General features: G+C 47.6%; 1 protein-coding gene across 1 annotated transcript in view; it reads right to left on the reverse strand.

Moving 5' to 3' along the window:
• The window catches only part of TMEM245 (transmembrane protein 245), a 442721-nt gene that overhangs the window by 307715 nt on the left and 115691 nt on the right, over window positions 1-19315 (reverse strand). The window contains 1 exon segment of the mRNA XM_029589853.1: window positions 12950-12973. Coding sequence (XP_029445713.1) covers window positions 12950-12973 — 24 coding nt within the window.

Consider the following 19315-nt stretch of genomic DNA (forward strand, 5'->3'; position numbering starts at 1 on the left):
CACTGGAATGGTAGTGCGCTTGACCACCGTGCTAACCAAGGCGTCCACCTTAGGGCACGCCAGCATATCCTTGATTGCCGGGTCCAGGGGGTACATGCCGGACAGGGCCCGACCCCCTTTGAATGAGGCCTCTGGCGCATTCCACTCCAAATCGATCAGCTGTTGCGCCGCTTGCAGGAAGGGGAAATGGCGGGCTGTGGGACGAAGACCCTCCAGCAGGGGGTTCTGCGTAGATGCCTCCATGGTGCTGGGGCCTGGAATAGCCAACTCCGTCAGGCACTGAGAGACCAGGTCGGAGAGATCCTCCTTGGGAAAGAACCGCCTCCCCGAGGGAAGTTCCCCCTCCTCGGGGGGGGGTTTGGACTCATCCTCCGAGACATCAGGGTCTGCCGGAGCCGGACTGCCCGGAGGCGGGTGCCCGCGGTAAGGGCGAGAGGGCCCGGGGGCAGGGTCAGCCGGGGCAGCAGCACCTGGACGGGAAGCAGACTGCATCTGTACGAAGGCGTGGATCCCCTTAAATAAGTCCACCCAGGAAATGGAAGCGGTCTCCAGCCGTCGGGGTACCAGGTCCCCCGGGATTCCTGGCTGTTAGAGACGGCCCGCTAGATCCGGGGTGGCCCCTGGGGAACTGTCAGTAAACCTCGGTTGAGACTGGTCCTGGCCCGAGGCTCCCACGGCCTCCTCACATTGGGCACAAAGGGAGTTTGGCTCCTCGCTCTGCGTGGCTCTAAGCTGGCACGCTGAGCACAGGCCAAGAGCTTTCATGCCGGAAGCAGGAGGTGCCACCTCGGGAGACGCCGGGGCGTTTAGGTGTTCCATCGCGTCTTGCGAATGCAGAGCACCGGCGCTTAGGTGTCAGCAATATTCGCTCAATAATATGCGTTCAGCAATATGCGCTCAATAAACAATAGTCCATTACCTGCTATTAAGTTCACTTAGAGAATAGCCACTGCCATTAGCAATGGTTACATGGAATAGACTTAGTTTTTGGGTACTTGCCAGGTTCTTATGGCCTGGATTGGCCACTGTTGGAAACAGGATGCTGGGCTTGATGGACCCTTGGTCTGACCCAGTATGGCATTTTCTTATGTTCTTATGTTCTTATGAAGAATATGCGTTCAGCAATATGCGCTAAATAATAAACAATATGCGCTCAATAATATGCGTTCAGCAATATGCGCTCAATAATAAACAATATGCGCCCAATAATATGCGTTCAGCAATATGCACTCAATAATATACAATAGGCGCTCAATAATAAACAATATGCGCTTAGCAATCTATAAGCTGCGTTGTGCGCCCATCAACAGGCGCCTATCCATGGGCGCTGAATACCTGAACAAGGCAGACAAAATGGCGACCTCCACGACGTGCCGCATGCAGGCAACGCCGCCGATCCTCGTACCTCGGAGACCAAAAGTAAAAGATGTACGCCTTACCTGATCCTCGGCGCTTCCCGGCTGTAACCCGGGCGGTCTCCGGCTGCGGGGGGAGAGGGGAAATACCTTCACCGCCTCGCTTGAGGAAGTGCACCCGCTGCCTCTAAGCCACCAAATGCGTCTCGCTCGGGGCTAAGTCCACGCCGGGACTGAGGCGCCTCTCAGCCAGGCCCGAGCCCTTCTCGCTCGGGGGCTAGATCTCTGCCACGGTTCGGCCACCGGACCGAGGCGTAGACCTCAGAGGGGTCGTGGAAACCACCTCGGGAAACTCAACTGGGGAGGGACCCGAGGGTATCACCGCAGGAGTGCGGGGCTCGTCTTCTGAGAAATTTGGAAAGTAGAAAGTAGTATTGGAAAACACGCTCAGCGAGCGTGCAGGCGCTCCAAACTGCTTTGGAGATGGAAATTACTGAGTTGCTTCACTTCCTGTGGGGGTATATGTACCCGTGCTGACATCAGATCCGTCTCCATCTGCTAGCACGAGCACACTATACCCACTTGTTCTGAGTCCATCTGCTACACGCTAGGAAATATGTATTTATTTTTATTTATTTCACTTTTATATACCGGTATTCAAAAATAAATCATCATATCAGTGTACACTTTTAAAACAAGAAACAGTAAAAGTTATTACAAACATTAAAAAAAAAAATCTTAAAATCACTTAAATAACACTCTATATAAAATAATATACCTAATATTACCGTCTATTATCATCATAAAATCTCATACTAATAGTAGTAAAACTATAAAAAAGGGAAGAAGAGGCAAGGGTGAGAAGAAAGACTCTTAGTAAAGGCCTGCTCAAACAGCCAAGTTTTAAGCTTTTTCTTAAAAGTACTCTGTTGAGACTCCAATCTTAGTTCTGTAGGCAAGCTATTCCAAATTTTTGGGCCCGCCAGAGACAGTGCTTGATCACGCACAAAATTAAGATGTGCAAGTTTCAGTGAGGGAATTGATAGTAAAGCTTTACCAGATGAACGCAGATTCCGTTGGTGTGTGTGAAAATGTAAAGCAGAATTTAACCATTCTATTTTGTCCTCATAAAGAGCTTTATGTATCATAGATAAACATTTAAACTGGATTCTGTAAAATACAGGGAGCCAATGAAGTTCGCTAAGTACTGGCATAATGTTCCAGGACCAGGTTGAGATTCCAGGGTACTGGAGGCTTGGAGACTGGAGGTCGAAGATGGACTAGTCCCTGAATAAAGCGAGAAACTGATGGGTGCAGTGAAATCGGTTGGCCTTCATGAAGTCTGTGGAAGGCAGCAATGGCACAGAGGTGTACTCTGACCGAGGCCGTGGCAAAACCTGCGGTATACAAAGTGTGTAGATAGTCTAACAACTTGTCTGGGGTACAGGTGGGTCTATACCCTTGGATCCGCACCATGTTGCATACCTCTTCCATTTGAATTGATAACTGCATCTCATGGATGGTTTCTGCGATTCTAACATTATGTCTTGGACTGTGATGGAAAACCCTTGCTCAGAGAAAAAGATCTGTTCAACCTCCAAGCTGTTAGATGTAGTGATGAGTGGAGCGGGTGGCGTGTTCCTTGCTCCTGAGACAGGAGGTCTTCCTGCTGCGGTAGCCATAGCGGTGCATCCGCAGATAACTGCAGTAGGTGTGTGTACCATGATTGTCAAGGCCTGGCAGGTGCCACGAGAATCAGTTGAGCCCCGTCCTGCATGCACTTTTGTAGAGTACATGTGATGAGCGGAATCGATGGAAACGCATACATTAGTGGTTCTGTCCAGGATATGAGAAAGGCATCCTGGGCATCCCTACGTGGACTGGGCCATACGGAGCAGAAGCGAGTCACCTTCCGGTTGGATTCGGTGGTGAAGAGGTGTATCACTGGCATTCCCCATTTGTGGAAAATGATCTCCGCTACCTCGTGATGGAGAGACCATTCGTGTGGACGGAACATCCGACTCAACCTGTCTGCTTTGAGTGTTGGCGATGCCTGGTAAGTATGTTGCTTGTAACTAAATTGAATGACTGTTGGCGCATAGTAAGATGGTGAGGGCTTCCCTGCACAAGAGCCATGAGCCCGATCCCCCTTGTTTGTTGATGTAGAACATGGTCACTTGATTGTCCATGTATACCATGACTCGGTGGCCTTGGAGGTGGGAAACGAAGGTTCGTAGGGAGTAACGTATCGCCCGTAATTCCAGGAAGTTGATTTGATATGACTGCTCCTGTTTGGTCCAGAGACCTTGAGTCTGGAGTTGGTTGAGATGCGCTCCCCATCCCTTGCAGGAGGCATCCGTGGTGAGTACTGCAGTGAGGTAGCTGGACGAATGGTGTTCCTTTGATGAGAGTTGAACGTTGTAACCACCAATCCAGCTCTTGGATCATGGTGGCTGTTAAGAGTATTCTTAATGTCAATGGCTGTGAATGTTGTTTCCATTGCCTTTTGAGATCCCACTGGATATGCCGCATGTGGAGACATGTGTTGGACACTGCGTGGATTGATGCCGCCATATGCCCCAGGACGGTTAACACCTGGCAGGCGGATGGCGATGTGGTGACTTTCAGACGTTGGAATAGTTGATGCATGGTGGACTTCCTGTCTTGTGGCAGAAAAAACTCTGTGTTTGATAGTGTCTAGACAGGCTCCTATGAATTGGAGTCATTGGGTAGGTTGTAGGTGGGATTTCTGGTAATTGATTACTAGTCCCAATTGATTGAGGCAAGTTATTGTGTCGTGAAGATGTTGGCGGAGCATGATTGCGGTTGAGGCCATAATCAGCCAAATGTTGAGATAGGGAAAAATGATTATTCTCTGTTGTCTGAGGAACCATGCACTTGGTGAACATCCTAGGTGCTGTCGAGAGACCAAAAGGAAGTAACCTTGTATTGGAAGTGTTGGCTGTTGACTTGGAAAGACAGGTATTGCCAGGAGGAGGGATGAATTGGGATATGAGTGTATGCATCCTTGAGGTCTATGGTGCACATCCAAGCATTGGGTTGGATCAGAGGTAAGATGGATTTTAGCGATATCATCTTGAACTTTTCCTTGACTATGAATTTGTTGAGGTCTCGGAGGTCCAATATAGGATGGAGGTACCCTGATTTCTTGGGTATGAGGAACTAAGGGGAGTAGAACCCTGTATTCTGTTGGGAGGGAGGGAGGTGTTGAATTGCATTTTGTTGCAGTAAGGCAGTCACCTCCTTCTCCAACAGGGTGGGGTTGGACCTGGTCCCCCTGGATGTTAAATGCGGGAGAGGTGGTAGGGAGGGGAAGGGAATCCGGTAACCGAGACAAACAATCTCCAGCACCCACTAATCTATTGTGATGTTCTCCCATTGCTGGATGTGAGCCTGTATGCCCCCCGCTGAGACCTTTTGTAATGGTGGCATAGCAGTTATTAAAAAGACTGAGCAGGCTTATTAGAAGTGGCCGGTTGTTGAATTTGGGGACGTTGAGATCGGGGACACCCCCTTCTATTTTGAGTAGACTGGTTTTGTGGGCAAGTCTGGGGTTGGTATGGCGTAGGGCGATACGTCGCATATGGTATATACGCTCTTCTTTGGAAAGGTTGTCTCCTGGGAGGGACATAATACTTCCATGACGAAGAGTAGGGTTGTGGCGTGGTGAGAGACTGAACAGCCACCGACTGTTCCTTGAGTTGAGCTACGGTCTCTTGAAACCTGGTACCAAACAAATTGTCTCCCTTACAGGGTAAGTTAGCCAATTTATCATGTACATCGTCTCTGATGGAACTTGCTCGAAGCCAGGCTACCCGCCGTGCTGCAATCACCACGGCAGAAGTACGTGAGGAGGTCTCAAAACCCTCACAAACTGTTCTTAACAGATGACAGATGGCTTCCTCCATGTCCCTGATCAGGTCAGAGTCAGTGGAAGTGTGTTCCAAGGGTTGGGAGATGTCTTTAACCGGTTGAATTAAATCCTAGATATATTGAACAATGTAAAATTGATGGTGGTTGATCCTCGCTGCCAGCATGGACGACAGGAAGGCTCGCCTCACAAAGTCATCTAAGGAGCGAAGGTCTCTACCTGGGGGCGCTGCTGAGTGAAGTTTGGATTTTTTGGCTTTAGCTCTAGCGTACTCCACGACGATGGAAGCATGAGGTAATTGAGATGGAGTATAATAAGGCGACGGCTGCATCTTATATTTGAGGTCTGTTTTCCGGGAGACCGCAGGGAGAATCTTCTGGTGGGGAATATGGTTCCGCAGGTTACTCACCCGGATCGGAAGGGTATCCCGTGGAGGAGTCCAGAGACGTAATTGGGACCACTGGAGAGACTGGCCGTGGGATGGGATACGGAGATAGCGGTGCCAGTGGCGGCGGTGGAGATGGGGCCGGTGGAGATGGTGATCTGGACCATGGGGGTGACCGGTGGATAGATGGTTGCGGAGACTGCCCACCACTGCTCAGTGAGGATGCTGGCATTTAGAAGGAAGTCTGCATGATTTCAAAAAATCCCGATAAAGCCATAGAGAGTTTAAGGAAAGCTTCCTTTGTTTGAGGAGGCATCGTAGGACGAGGCGGTGCAGTGGGCTCGCTCCTCGGCACAGCCGCCTGGAGGATGTCAGAGCCTGGCGGCGGTGTACAGTGACGAGGTGCATGGGTCACCTTGGACAACTTTCGTTTCTTCGAGAGTGGTTCCTGAAGAACATCCCCTGTTGAATGGTGGTGAGAAGCAGAGGAGAGGTCCGAGAACACCTGCAGGGATGGAGAGGAGGACCCGGAGGAAAGAGAAGTAATCCATGGATTCTTGTCACCTGCAGATTGCGAAGAAGAGCCTGGTGAGCCCTGGTGCATCAGTAACGGTCCTGGGCGTCGGGATATATGTTTCGGATGGTCTGGCCGAAGCTTGAGTCGACCGCTTGGCTGAGGCCACTTAGGGCGTCGGTGTCTGCTCCAATTGCGTCATGGCCGGGTGTATGGGAGATGGTGCATACTGTCTTGCATCGATGTGCGGCTCATGACCGCTTCCCATGCGTCGTCGGCGCATGTCCACGACTGGAACCCGGCTCCTTGGTTGACGCACATGTTGCGTGCTTCCCGTCCGACTCTTTCGATCCTCGCTTCTGCGTCTGAGTCGGCGCCGAGAGTCGCTTGGCTGGGTGCGCCATGCACCCAGCCGATGGTGTTGTGCCGGTCGATGCATGCATGTGTGCGCCGTGCATCCTGAGTCCCGAAGCCTCGGTTTCGCGCGTATGCTTCTGCACTGTACGGCTCTCTGACGCAGTCGACACGTCTCGGCCATGGTGTTCGGCGTGCTTAGGGTCCTGGCCCCGAGAAGCAGTCGGCTTGGGCTTTTTACGGCACTCATCTCCCGTCCTGGAAGCTGCAGGTTCCAACGGCGACGCTCGACGCATCTGTGGGGGCTTCAGGGTAGACGGTCCCAGGGAAGAGCGGGCCTCCGAAGGTGGGGCATAGGAGCCCTGTCTCATCCCTTTTAGCGCAAGCATTTTGTCCTTTCGCTGCTGACGTGCTCTGGGGGACATCTTGCCACACTGCGGGCAGGTCTGCTTCGGGTGGTCTGGGCCCAGACACCGATAGCATCGGTCATGTCCATCTGTGATGGACATGACCTTCCAGCAGGGGCACAGCTTGAAGCCCGATGGTCGTCCCCCTTCCTTCTTACCGTGTTCTTTCATTTTTTCTCTTTTTTCAAGATTTTTTTCTCTCAGGGAGAAGGTGATCCTGAGGAGGTCTGAAGCTCCACATGCGATCCCGTGTGCGGAAAAACTGACTGAGGAGAGTAGATTCCAGCACGGGAACTCACACACAGCCTCTGAGCAAAGCTCTGACATCATTTTGAAGCTCCGCCTCCTGGGCCTGATTGACAGTTCCCATGAAAGCATGGCTAATTCAGCCCTATCGATGGGAAATCTCGATCCTGGAGGCATTGCGCTAGGAACATGAGAGTACGAGCTCGATCCTGAGGGAGGAATGCTTTTGCCTGCACGGTGTCCAGGTCAGCTCCTATGAAGGACAGGGCTTGAGATGGAACTAGGCTAGACTTGGGATAGTTGATCAGAAACCCAAGAGACAGCAATGTATGGAGAGTTAAGACGTAAGGAGGCTAGTGCCTCCAACTCAAAGGGAGTCCCTTTGAGTTGGAGCCCTTATCAACCAATCGTCGAGATAAGGGTAGAAATGGACGCCTTGACACCTCAGGTAGGCCGCAACCACTACAAGGCACTTGGTAAAGACTCGAGGTGCGGATGCTAGGCCGAACGGCAGTACCCGGTACTGGAAGTGACGGGGGCCAACTAGGAATCGAAGGAATTTGCAGTGAGCCGGAGTGATTGAGATGTGTGTATACGCATCCTGAAGATCCAGAGAGCAAAGCCAATCTCCCCTTTGCAGAAGAGGAAGTAAAGAGCCCAAGGTTACCATCCTGAACTTTTCCTTCTGTAGATACTTGTTTAAGGCACGCAAGTCCAGGATTGGACGAATGCCCCCTGACGTTTTTGGAATGAGGAAATACCTGGAATAGAACCCCTGCCCCTGCTGAGAAAGGGGCACTGGTTCTATCGCCCGGGACCCCAGGAGGGTTGAAATCTCCTCCTCCAGAAGAGAGGAGTGGTCAGATGATCCCCACGTCAGTCAAGGTGGGGAGTCCGCCGGTAACCTTGAGTCAGTACAGCAGGTACCCACTGATCTGAAGTGATCGTGTGCCATATGTTGGTGAAGTGGCACAACTGACCACCGACAGGTACGGACAGCAGAGGAGGTTGGCTTATGCTCTCCAGTGAGAAGTCAAAATCCAGCAGCTGGGCCCGGTGGAGGGGCTGGCTGGGTTTTCTGAGGCCGGGATTGTCTGGCCTGACCATTTTGGTAAGGTCTGGAGGGGCGACCTCGAGTAGCAGGAGGATATCTCCGTGGCTTGAAGGAAGGCTGCTTAGAGTCTCTTCGGAATGCCCTTTTAGAGGTGGACGGGAAATCAGAAGGCACAGACGAAAGCTGGCATAGCATCTCGTGATGGTCTTTGAGCTGTGCTAGTCTCCTGGATTTTGTCCCCGAATAGATTATCTCCAGCGCAGGGCAGGTCAGCCAACTGGTCCTGTACTTCTGGTCTTAAGTCATAGGACTTCAGCCAGGCCCATTTTCGTGCACTATTCCCCACTGCGGACACCCTAGAAGCAGTGTCAAAAATATCATAGGCAGCGCGGACCTCATGCTTACCAATATCTAGACCCTTCTGAGCCAGGGCATTGAGTTGATCCTGAAACTGGTCGGGTAAAGACTCAGAAAATTCCTGGATCTTTTTAAATAGGTCCCTGTATAACTAGTATGAAGCAATGCGAGAAATAAGCATTGAGCCATGGAAAACACGACGGCCAAATGCATCCAGGGACCTCTGTTCTTTCCCTAGAGGTATGGAAGAATGAGGATTAGAACGTCGTGCCTTTTTCTGGGCTGACTCTACAACCACAGAATGGTGATCCAGCTGTGGTTTTTGGAAACCAGGGGCTGTCTGTTCCAGGTAGGTGGCATCTGTTTTTCGATTCACCAGTGGTTCAGAGCCTGGATGCTCCTAATTCCTCTTCAGCAAGTTCAGGAGGATTTCATGAATAGGTATGGACATAATCTCCTTGGGTGCATCTACGAATTGGAGCACTTCCAGCAGCTTGTGTCTGGAGTCCTCTTCCGTCTGAAGTTGGAATGTTATGGCTTCAGACATTTCCTTTATAAAATTAATAAAAGACAGGTCCTCGGGAGGAGAACGACTTCTCTCCTCAGGGGGAGATGGCTCTGAAGGTAGATCATCAGAATCCTGGGAAGAATCATCTGTCCAAGGATCGTAAGGCTGACTGCTCCCATAGGATCTTCAGAGGGAAGTAATGGTGCTATTCCTGAAGGATCAGGCCTAGGCATTGATGGAGGCACCTATTGAGGACGATGCGGTATCAATGGTATTGGTGACATCGATGGGTGAGTCGATGGCAAGGTCCCAGACGGCCCAGGCATATGTTCCAGCCTCGGTGTTTCCTCGTCGTCCGATGACAAAGGAATCAGGGTGGAAGGCGTTGGACATACCGGTATTCTCTGTTTCACCAGTGGAAGGGCACCGATCAACGCATCCAGCCTGCCGATCAGTGGTGAGAGCGCCGTGGGAATCGGGTCGGCGACTGGGGCTGGCATCGGTGCCAGCGTCGATGGAGGCTGGAAGCCCTGCCGTGCCTTTCCGATAGCCTCTTGGATCATCTGATCCAATTCCTCGCGGAAACCTGGGGCATGGAACCCCAGCTCCATAGTAGGAGGCAGCATTGGCATAGCCGGAGGGTCCACCGGTGAAAGTGGAGTCGCGGATCCCGGCACCAGTGAAGGGGGGGGGGGGGGGAATGCCTCAGTGACCCAGTCGCAGAGCAGGATGGGGCCTTCTCTGGACGGGATTTCTTTGTCGGTGGCTCTGTCAACGCCAATGCAGAGGGCTTGCCTGGATCAGCGGACTGAGCCTTCCGATGATGGCGTTGACTGTTTTCACGATGTTCTCCTCGGTTCTTCTCTGGAGCCGAAGAGGAAGAAGTCGATGCCTTCAGAGTAGTTGGAGCTGGGTGGACAGCACCGGTGTCCCACTGCTGGCGAGAGGTTGATGGCACCAGCTCAGACGACGTCGAAGCACTCGATGGAGTCTGTGGCTTTGCCTGAAAAAGAAACTCCATCTTCTCTGAGCGGGCCTTATGGCCCTTTGGTGTCATTTGGGCACCTTTGGTGCAAGTTAAGACGTCATGATCCAACCCCAAACACAACACGCAGACCCCTATGTGGGTCTGTGATGGACATTGTATGAGAACAATCGGGGCCACCAATGAAAACCAGACGCATGGCTTCGACAAAAATTTAGCCGCGGTGCGGTCGATGGCTGGTAGGCCCCGAAGGGAAAACTCGACGGGAATCGACTGCAAATGAGGGTAAAGCCTTACCTTACAACCTCGGACTACAGAATCGATAGGGGAACCCCTATGGGGTAGAATTTTTTTGAAATTTAGGAAATAAATTCCATGAGGAAAATTCCTGTCAGGAATCTCTGGAGAGCTCCTTAACCCACGTGGCTACTGCTGCGCGGAAAAAAAAAAAAAGAGACTGAAGGAGGACCCCTGCTGGATGCAGGGTTGGTGCCATGCTGGGCATGCCCAGTAGGTGCCAGTCAAAGTTCTAGAAACTTTGACAAAAGTGTTCTGTGATTGGGCTCTAACCTGATGTCACCCATATATGAGGACTACCATCCTGCTGGTCCTGTGAGAATGGAAAGTATCATTTTTAAATCCCAAATTATCTAAAACAGAATTGCTTAAATTTGCCTTATGTTGTTTTAGTATGTTTTAATGTGGACAAGTGCAAGGTGTTGCATATAGGAAAAAATAACCCTTGCTGTAGTTACATGATGTTAGGTTCCATATTAGGAGCTACCACCCAAGAAAGAGATCTAGGCGTCATAGTAGATATTACATTGAAATAGTCGGCTCAGTGTGCTGCAGCAGTCAAAAAAGCAAATAGAATGTTAGGAATTATTAGGAAGGGAATGGTTAATAAAATGGAAAATGTCATAATGCCTCTATATCGCTCCATGGTGAGACCACACCTTGAATACTGTGTATGGTCGCCGTATCTCAAAAAAGATATAGTTGCAATGGAGAAGGTACAGAGAAGGGCAACCAAAATGATAGAGGGGATGGAACAGCTCCCCTATGAGGAAAGGCTGAAGAGGTAGGGGCTTTTCAGCTTGGAGAAGAGACGGCTGAGGGGGGATATGATAGAGGTCTTTAAGATCATGACAGGTCTTGAACGAGTAGATGTGACTCTGTTATTTACACTTTCGAATAATAGAAGGACTAGGGGGCATTCCATGAAGTTAGCAAGTAGCACATTTAAGACTAATCGGAGAAAATTCTCTCTCACTCAACGTACAATAAAGCTCTGGAATTTGTTGCCAGAGGATGTGGTTAGTGCAGTTAGTGTAGTTGGGTTTAAAAAAGGTTTGGATAAGTTCTTGGAGGAGAAGTCCATTAACTGCTATTAATCAAGTTTAATTTAATTAATTTAATTTAACACTTTTCTATACCGACCTTCATGGTAGGGACCATATCAGGTCGGTTTACATCAAAAAGGGGGAACTGTAACGAAACCGTAGGTAACAGGAAGAACTTTACTTAGGGAAAAGCCACTGCTATTAATTGCATCAGTAGCATGGGATCTTCTTGGTGTTTGGGTAATTGCCAGGTTCGGCCTCTGTTGGAAACAGGATGGTGGGCTTGATAGACCCTTGGTCTGACCCAGCATGGCAATTTCTTATGTTCTTAATTACTGACTTTTTTTTTTTTTATTTAATCAGAAAACAAAAACTACTGCTCAAAGCATTAAAATATTTCTAAAAGCTATTTTACCATTAAGTTCTACAGAGGACAGAAAAAATAGCCACAGAGTACGGCACTATACTGCTGCTGGTGATAATTTGTTTCCGCATAGAAAGGATATCTACCCTTCCATCAGGCTTTCACTAAAGAATACTGAAATCATCACTAACTTGTTTAGATATTAAGAAAGAATTTGCCATTCAGCCAGAGGATATGCCTCTATGGCTTTCAAGATCATTATGGATAGGCCTGCAAGTAAACACACAGTGCATTTACCCAGTTCCAATGGTCCAAAGCAAAATGTTTGCACTGTAACAAATTCACATTTTTGTAAGTAGGTACCCTTGGTTGTATACATCTGAATATAGTACATCTATACACAAATGTAAAATGACAGTAAACCTTTACCGTAATTCAAAATTGTGTTAAAAGCAATTAAATCCACCCTTTGGTTTTCACTGAGAAAATAACAACTAGCTTTTGAAATGCTGATCAGGAATCCTCATGCAGACATTCATTACTTTCTTGAACTTTCAGATGATTCCCAGCAATTTCTACAGAGAATTCAACTAGAGTAGAGATAAACCTAACAAAGAAGTTGAAAGCTACTCATACATATTAATTAAAAACACTTTTTATTAAAGGATGTCTTTGAAAGCCAGGGATGCTAGATCAATGCTTCAGACTCCACAGGTCACAAGGGAATACATTCATGACTATCTCCTTTGAAGTTTTTATACCACTAAAATACCAGATCTAACTAGCTATAAAATGAGTAAAGTACAAAAAGTGCTGTGCAACATTACACAGCAGAACCCTAAGTATTATAAATCATACAGGATCTATGCACACTATCCCAGCTGTAAAATTATTGAATCAAGGGGAAAAAACACACAAACTGATTACATATATATCATCTCAAAGTGACCTATCTACTCACTAGGCACATGCAGAGAAAATAAAACAAAAAAATCATTTGATAAACCATTACTCTGTGAGATCTAACCTTCAGTAGGTTATAGCAAAGCTGGAACAGAGCTACTAACTGATAACTGGCACATCTGCAGGTGAGGGGGAAAAAAAGCAGCACAATGTACTAAAATAAAAATACCCATGCTGCCATGAAAGGAGACAACTCAGGAATTCAGTCCACAATACATTTACCTGCTTATTAAGCCAATGCCACATCTTTTTTGAGTGGGGGTGGGAAGGGGGGGGGGGGGAGAGATACAGGAGAGAAGGAAAAAGGGAAAGAAAGGAGAGAAGAAAGATTAGTGAAAATGCAATCACAGTATGACAAAAAACAAAAAAAGGGAAAAGGAAGTCATCTAGGAAATGAGTATGAAATCACAACCATCCCAAACCTAACCAGAGCAGAAGTCTGGATAGAAACACACAAGCTTCTAACAGTATGCATTTTTCAAACCAAAAAAAATTCATGAGGGAGAATACAAGCAATACTAGCTTACTGTAAAAAAAAAAAAAAATGTATTTACAACATTCAGTCCAACCTGCAGTGAATATTTTATGACTATCATGGGACTTTTTAATATTGGACATTAACCATTTCAAAATCAGAATTACCTTTGTACCTTCAGCTACTTCTTGTAGCTGAAGGTACAAAGCTTTTCAAAGAAATATCCCAGATGAGTAATATTCCGTAGTTTTACATATCATGTTGCTTGACGGGCACTGATCATGTCCTTTGAAGAGGGTGTTTATTTCATTTTTAAAGAAATAGAAGTACATGCTCTGGATGTACAATGTAAATTGAGGAGCTGGCCAACAAAACTATCAATCCATCAATGTACGTAATAACAGAGCTCTCTAACAGCACAAATCAAATCACAATGAAATGTTCCTTCCATAGGCACAGTGCTACAGTCAGCAAAAAATACCCAAAATATGTTCTGCTTGCTTACCGTAAACGGTGTTTCTGTAGATAGCAGGATGAATTAGCCATGCTGTCATGGGATCTGTCAATCAGGTCCGGGAGGCGGAGCTTTTCTAAGCAGAGGTTTGTTTTTTAGTCTCTGCGGCTGCGCGTGTGTTCCTGCGCAGGAAAGTAACAGATTCTCCTCAGTCTGTGATTAAGCTGTAGTTGAGTCTAAGAGACGGTGACTGCCAGGGAGGAGGGCGGGTCAGCATGGCTAATTCTTCCTGCTATCTATGGAAACACCATTTACAGTAAGCAAACTTGCTTTTTCCCGTTGATAGCAGAGCTGAATTAGCCATGCTGTCATGGAAGTCCCAAGCTCCTGATCACGTTAGTTGTGATATGTATGGTTGAACGTGATCTGTAGTAGTGTGGTAGTCACCGTGGACAGGAGGATAGACTAGAGAGTGCAGGATTGCTTGCCCTATCTTCGCATCCGTGGTTGCTTGTTGACCAAGGCAGTAGTGAGATGTGAAAGTACGGAGTGATGACCATGTAGCTGCCTTACAAATGTCTATGGGTTGTACGTTTTGAAGGTGTGCCAATGAAGCCACCACTGCTCTGACTTGGTGAGCTTTGGGAATAGAAGCGAGTTTTAACTTCTGCTTGTCTTAGCAGAATTGTATGCACTGTACTATCCAGCTAGAGATGGTACGCTTGGTTTCGGGAAGTCCATGTGCTTTCGGGTCAAAAGATACAAATAGTTGAGAAGCCCGGGAATCCGATTTTGTTCTCTCTTTGTAGTAGGCTAACGCTCTCTTACAATCTAGTGTATGGAGCAGTTTTTCCCTATCATTGGAGTGAGGTTTAGGGAAAAAGATTGGTAGTTCTATGGTTTGATTGAGATGGAATTGAGAAACCACTTTCGGTAAGAAGGATGGGTGAGTCCTGAGAACTACTTTTTGATGATAAAACTGCAAGTATGGAGTATAATGGACTAAAGCTTGCAATTCACTGACTAGTCGAGCTGATATTACTGCTATTAAAAATACCACTTTCCATGTGAGGTATTTTATGTGTGCTGAGTCCATGGGTTCGAACGGGGGAAGCATGTGTTGTTCAAGAACTATGTTGAGGTTCCATGGAATTGAAGGTTTTGAAATTGGAGAACGAAGGCGAGTTAATCCCTTGATGAAACGAGAGAGTAAAGGGTGATTGGATATAGGGATATCATTTATCGGCCTATGATATGCCCCTATGGCACTGAGATGAACTCTAATGGAAGATGTGGCTAGTCCAGCTGTGTACAGTGTATGAAGATAATCCATGAGTGTTTCCGGTGGACAATCCAATGGTGGTACGCTCTTGGATATGCACCAAGTAGAATATCGTTTCCATTTGTAGTTGTAATTTCTTCTCGTTGAGAGTTTTCTGGATTCTAACAAAATGAATTGTGTCAAAGCGGAAACTCCTTGCTCTGTTAAAAGGAGCTGTTCAACCTCCATGCTGTCAAACGGAGAGATTAGTGTAACGGGTATAGAAGCGTCCCCTGTTCCTGGAGCAAGAGATCTGGACGGTTCGGTAGTCTAATTGGGTCGTCGATAGATAGCCGAAGGAAACTGTACCATGGTTGCCTGGGCCAGGCTGGAGCTATTAGTATCATTTGAGCTTTGTCTGCTATGCACTTTTGAATTGTCCTTGTTATAAGTGGGATTGGAGGAAAGGCATACATGAGGCCGGTCGTCCAGGGAATGAGGAAGATGTCCTGAGCAACTCTGAGCGGGCTGGGACGTATCGAGCAGAACTTTTGAACTTGAGCGTTGATCTCCGTTGCAAAGAGATCTATCGCAGGTGTTCCCCATTGTATGAATATGTTTTGGGCTATCCTTGCATTGAGCGTCCATTCGTGAGGGTGAAAGATTCGACTTAACCTGTCCGCTCTTGTGTTTGCCACTCCCGGAAGGTAAGTCGCTTGCAAATGTATGCAATGTTGATGAGAATGCTCGAAGATGATCAATGTCTCTTTGCACAGGGACCATGAACCGGACCCTCCTTGTTTGTTGATGTAAAACATTGCTACTTGATTGTCCGTGTAGATCATGACTCTGCAACCCTTGAGGTAGTCTTGAAAAACTTGTAATGCCTTTCGAATTGCTCTGAGTTCTAATAAATTTAACTGCAGGGTCTGCTCTGCGATTGTCCATAATCTTTGCGTTTCGTAGATCTCGAGATGTGATCCCCAACCTTTGCGAGATGCATCTGTGGTTACGACTGCATTGTGAGGAGGGGGACTGAATAGTGCTCCCTTGGAAAGGGTGGAGTGAAAGAGCCACCGTGCTATGTCTTTCCTCATTTTGGCTGTTAGCGATATTTTCTGTGTCAACGGTTGTGAGTGTTGTTTCCATTGCCATTTCAGTCCCCACTGCAGACGTCTCATGTGTAGTCTGGTATTGGGAACCGCGAAAATGGCTGCTGCCATGTGACCTAAGACTACTAGAACTTGCCTTGCTGAAGGTCTTTGAGTTTTGATAAATAGATAGAGAAGTTGATGTAGTTTTGTTATTCGTTCCGTTGGGAGGTATGCTCTGTTCCGAGTGGTGTCCAGGCATGCTCCTATAAACTGTAGTTTTTGTATTGGTTGCAGATGTGATTTTTGAAAATTGATCACTAGCCCCAATTCTTGTAAGCACTGTATCACCCGTCGGAGGTGGTCGATCAAGGTGTCCGGAGTCGAGGCTATTATCAACCAATCATCCAGATATGGAAAGATTGTCATACGCTGTTGTCTGAGATGAGCCACCACCACTACCATGCATTTCGTGAACACCCTGGGTGCAGCTGACAGTCCAAAGGGAAGAACCTTGTATTGGTAAAATTGATGCTTGTACCAAAAGCATAGGTAACGCCAAGAGGATGGATGGATTGGAATGTGCGTGTATGCATCCTTCAAATCGATGGAGCACATCCAGTCATTGGGTTGAATTAGAGGTAGGATTGACTTCAAGGATACCATCTTGAATTTCTCTTTGGTCAGGAATTTGTTGAGCTCTCGAAGATCCAGGATAGGGCGAAGGCCACCTGATCTCTTGGGTATAAGGAAATATGGGGAACAGAACCCCAAGTTCTGGGTTTTTGGGGGGATCAGTGCAATGGCATTTTGTTTGTGAAGGAGAGCAATTTCTTCCCCTAGTTGTGAGTGAGACCTCTGAATCTTTAGTGTGGGAAGATGGGGAAATGTGGGTTTTGTAGTGAATTGAAATTGGTAACCCTGACGTACTATTTCCAAAACCCATTGATCGGAAGTTATTTGCTCCCAAACTGGTAGGCAAGAGTGAATTCTTCCTGGGGGCGTTAAGTGTTGTGGTGGTAGCTGTATGATTAAAAAGATGGGGTTGTTTTCACTGCAGCTGCTGGTTTGTTGTCTCTGGTTTTGTGGTTTGCTCCTGCGTTGAAGAGGGGCATGATGTTGTTATGGATGTTGATAAGACTGATATGTTTGTGGATGAAAAGATTGGTAAGACCTATATGGTCTATGGGTATATGAGGAGCGGCGATTAGATGTGAAATAATGTCATGTGTTTGAGTAGGCAGGTTGTGATTGTAAGGATAGCACTGCTAGAGCTTCGTCCTTTCATTTTCCTACCATCTCTTGAAAACGATTGCCGAACAGGTTGTCCCCTGTACACGGGAGGTTTGCCAATTTTTCGTGTAAATCCTCTCTGATCGTGCTCGATCACAGTCATGTCATCCTGCGGGCTGCTATGGCTGTTGCAGACGCCCTGGAAGATGTTTCAAATCCTTCGTACACTGAACAGAGGAGGTGTCTGGAACACTCTTCCATATCATGGAGGGGCGGTGGAGTCTGGTCTGCCGTCGAGAAAAGCATACCCTTTGTGGCCTGAATGCATTCGTATAGGTACTGTACCATATAGAATTGGTGGTGCATAATTCTGGCATTCAACATTGCGTTCTGGTACATTTTCCTCCCAAATTCATCCAAGTATCTGTTATCCTTGGTCGGGGGTTATATAGAGTATGTGTTTTTGATTTTTTGAAGCGTTGCATCGGCGATTCTACCACAATTTAAGCATGGGGTAACTGTGGCATAGTGTATGGTGATGTTTTCCGCATACGAAACTTAATGTCAGTTTTCCTTGAGACCGCCGTGAGAGAATGAGGAGTTTCCCAGGATTTTTGTAGAACACTATGGAGCACCTCTTGTGGTGGTAGAGATGTGGGTTCTCCTGGGACATCAAATATTTTGAGAAGACCCAAGGTCTCTGATCTAGGATATGACTCCTTTTGCACCTCTAAGTGTAAGATAGTACCCAACTTTTCTAAGAATTTTGGGTATGAAAGGTCTTCTGGCGGAGAGTATGGTTCCTGCGGGTCCGAAGGAAAAGCCGTAGAGGATGAAGGAGATGTTCCTGGAGATATGGAATCTACAGGTGTGTCTTGTTTTGTAATTGGTGAAATTGGTCGATCTGGTATCGGTGATGAAGGAGGTTCTACAGACAGTTCTCTACAAAGATGAACACTCTGTTCTCTGGAACTTTCAGATGGTTGATTAGCTATCTTGAAGGATGATTCCAGGGTTTCATAGAAACCTGCTAGAGACTGAGATAGTTGCCAAAATGCCTCTTTCGTCTTAGGAGGCATTGCCGATCGACCCGTTTGTTTTGGTGAATGATGTGGTCTCGGCTCCACCGGGGTTGGCTGAGGTAATGCAGCTGAGACGTCGCATGTCTTGCGAATTTTACCTTCTGCAATCTTAGAAGTGGTGCTTGAAGACGTGGATGCATTAGAAGACATAAGTGGTATAACTGGTCTATGTGAGGAGGTTCTAGTACGTTTACTCCTAGAAGAGATGGGAGTAGAGAGGCTGACATCCCATGCTGTATCTTTATGTGGAACTTTTTTATGATGTGAACGTTTATGGTGATGGGTCGGTACGGATCCCGTCTGGACTCTATCCCCTGCTGGTGACCGTCTCTTATGTTTTGGTCGGGATCCTCTCGATGATGGTGAAGTATCTGAACGACGTGGCGTAGAATCATGAGAGGTCGAGCGGGATAATTGTGGGGATTCATGTCTTCACTTTAAGCCATATCGGCTAGAGTGTTTTGATTTATGTACTATTTGTGTTGGAGGAGTTCGTATATTCACTCCTTGCCCCGGCGTTGGGCTCCTTGACCCCCGTCCTGAATTCTCGTTCAGTATGAATTGAAGTTCTCGGCACCATGTGCGCTGACGTCTTTGGCGCCATGTGCGCCGGTACCTTCAGCGCCATGTGCACCATTAACGGTAGCGGCCGCTCCCCTGGCACCGTTTCCTGCACCCATCTCGGCTGATTGTGCAGCGCCTTTCGTTTTAACGAGGCCGATCAATCCCAATCGGTCGGACCAGATCCCTGATCCGATGGCCTCGAATGTCTTGGCACGTCTTTACCTCCAGGCCTGGAGGAATGAGGATCCCACGATGCTGCTCTTCTATGTGAGGGAACCGGTCTCGGTCTCGAAGGTCCCGGCGAGGAATGAGTCTCCGATGGCTCCGATAGGCTCAGCAGTTCTCTCATTTTGTAGGCCCGCTGTCTCTGGGTCCGAGGGGACATGCGAGCACAAAACTCACAGTCCGTTGAATTATGGTTGGTGCCG

The sequence above is a fragment of the Rhinatrema bivittatum genome, chromosome 2 (assembly GCF_901001135.1).
Source record: "Rhinatrema bivittatum chromosome 2, aRhiBiv1.1, whole genome shotgun sequence".
Classification (NCBI taxonomy): Eukaryota; Metazoa; Chordata; class Amphibia; order Gymnophiona; family Rhinatrematidae; genus Rhinatrema; species Rhinatrema bivittatum.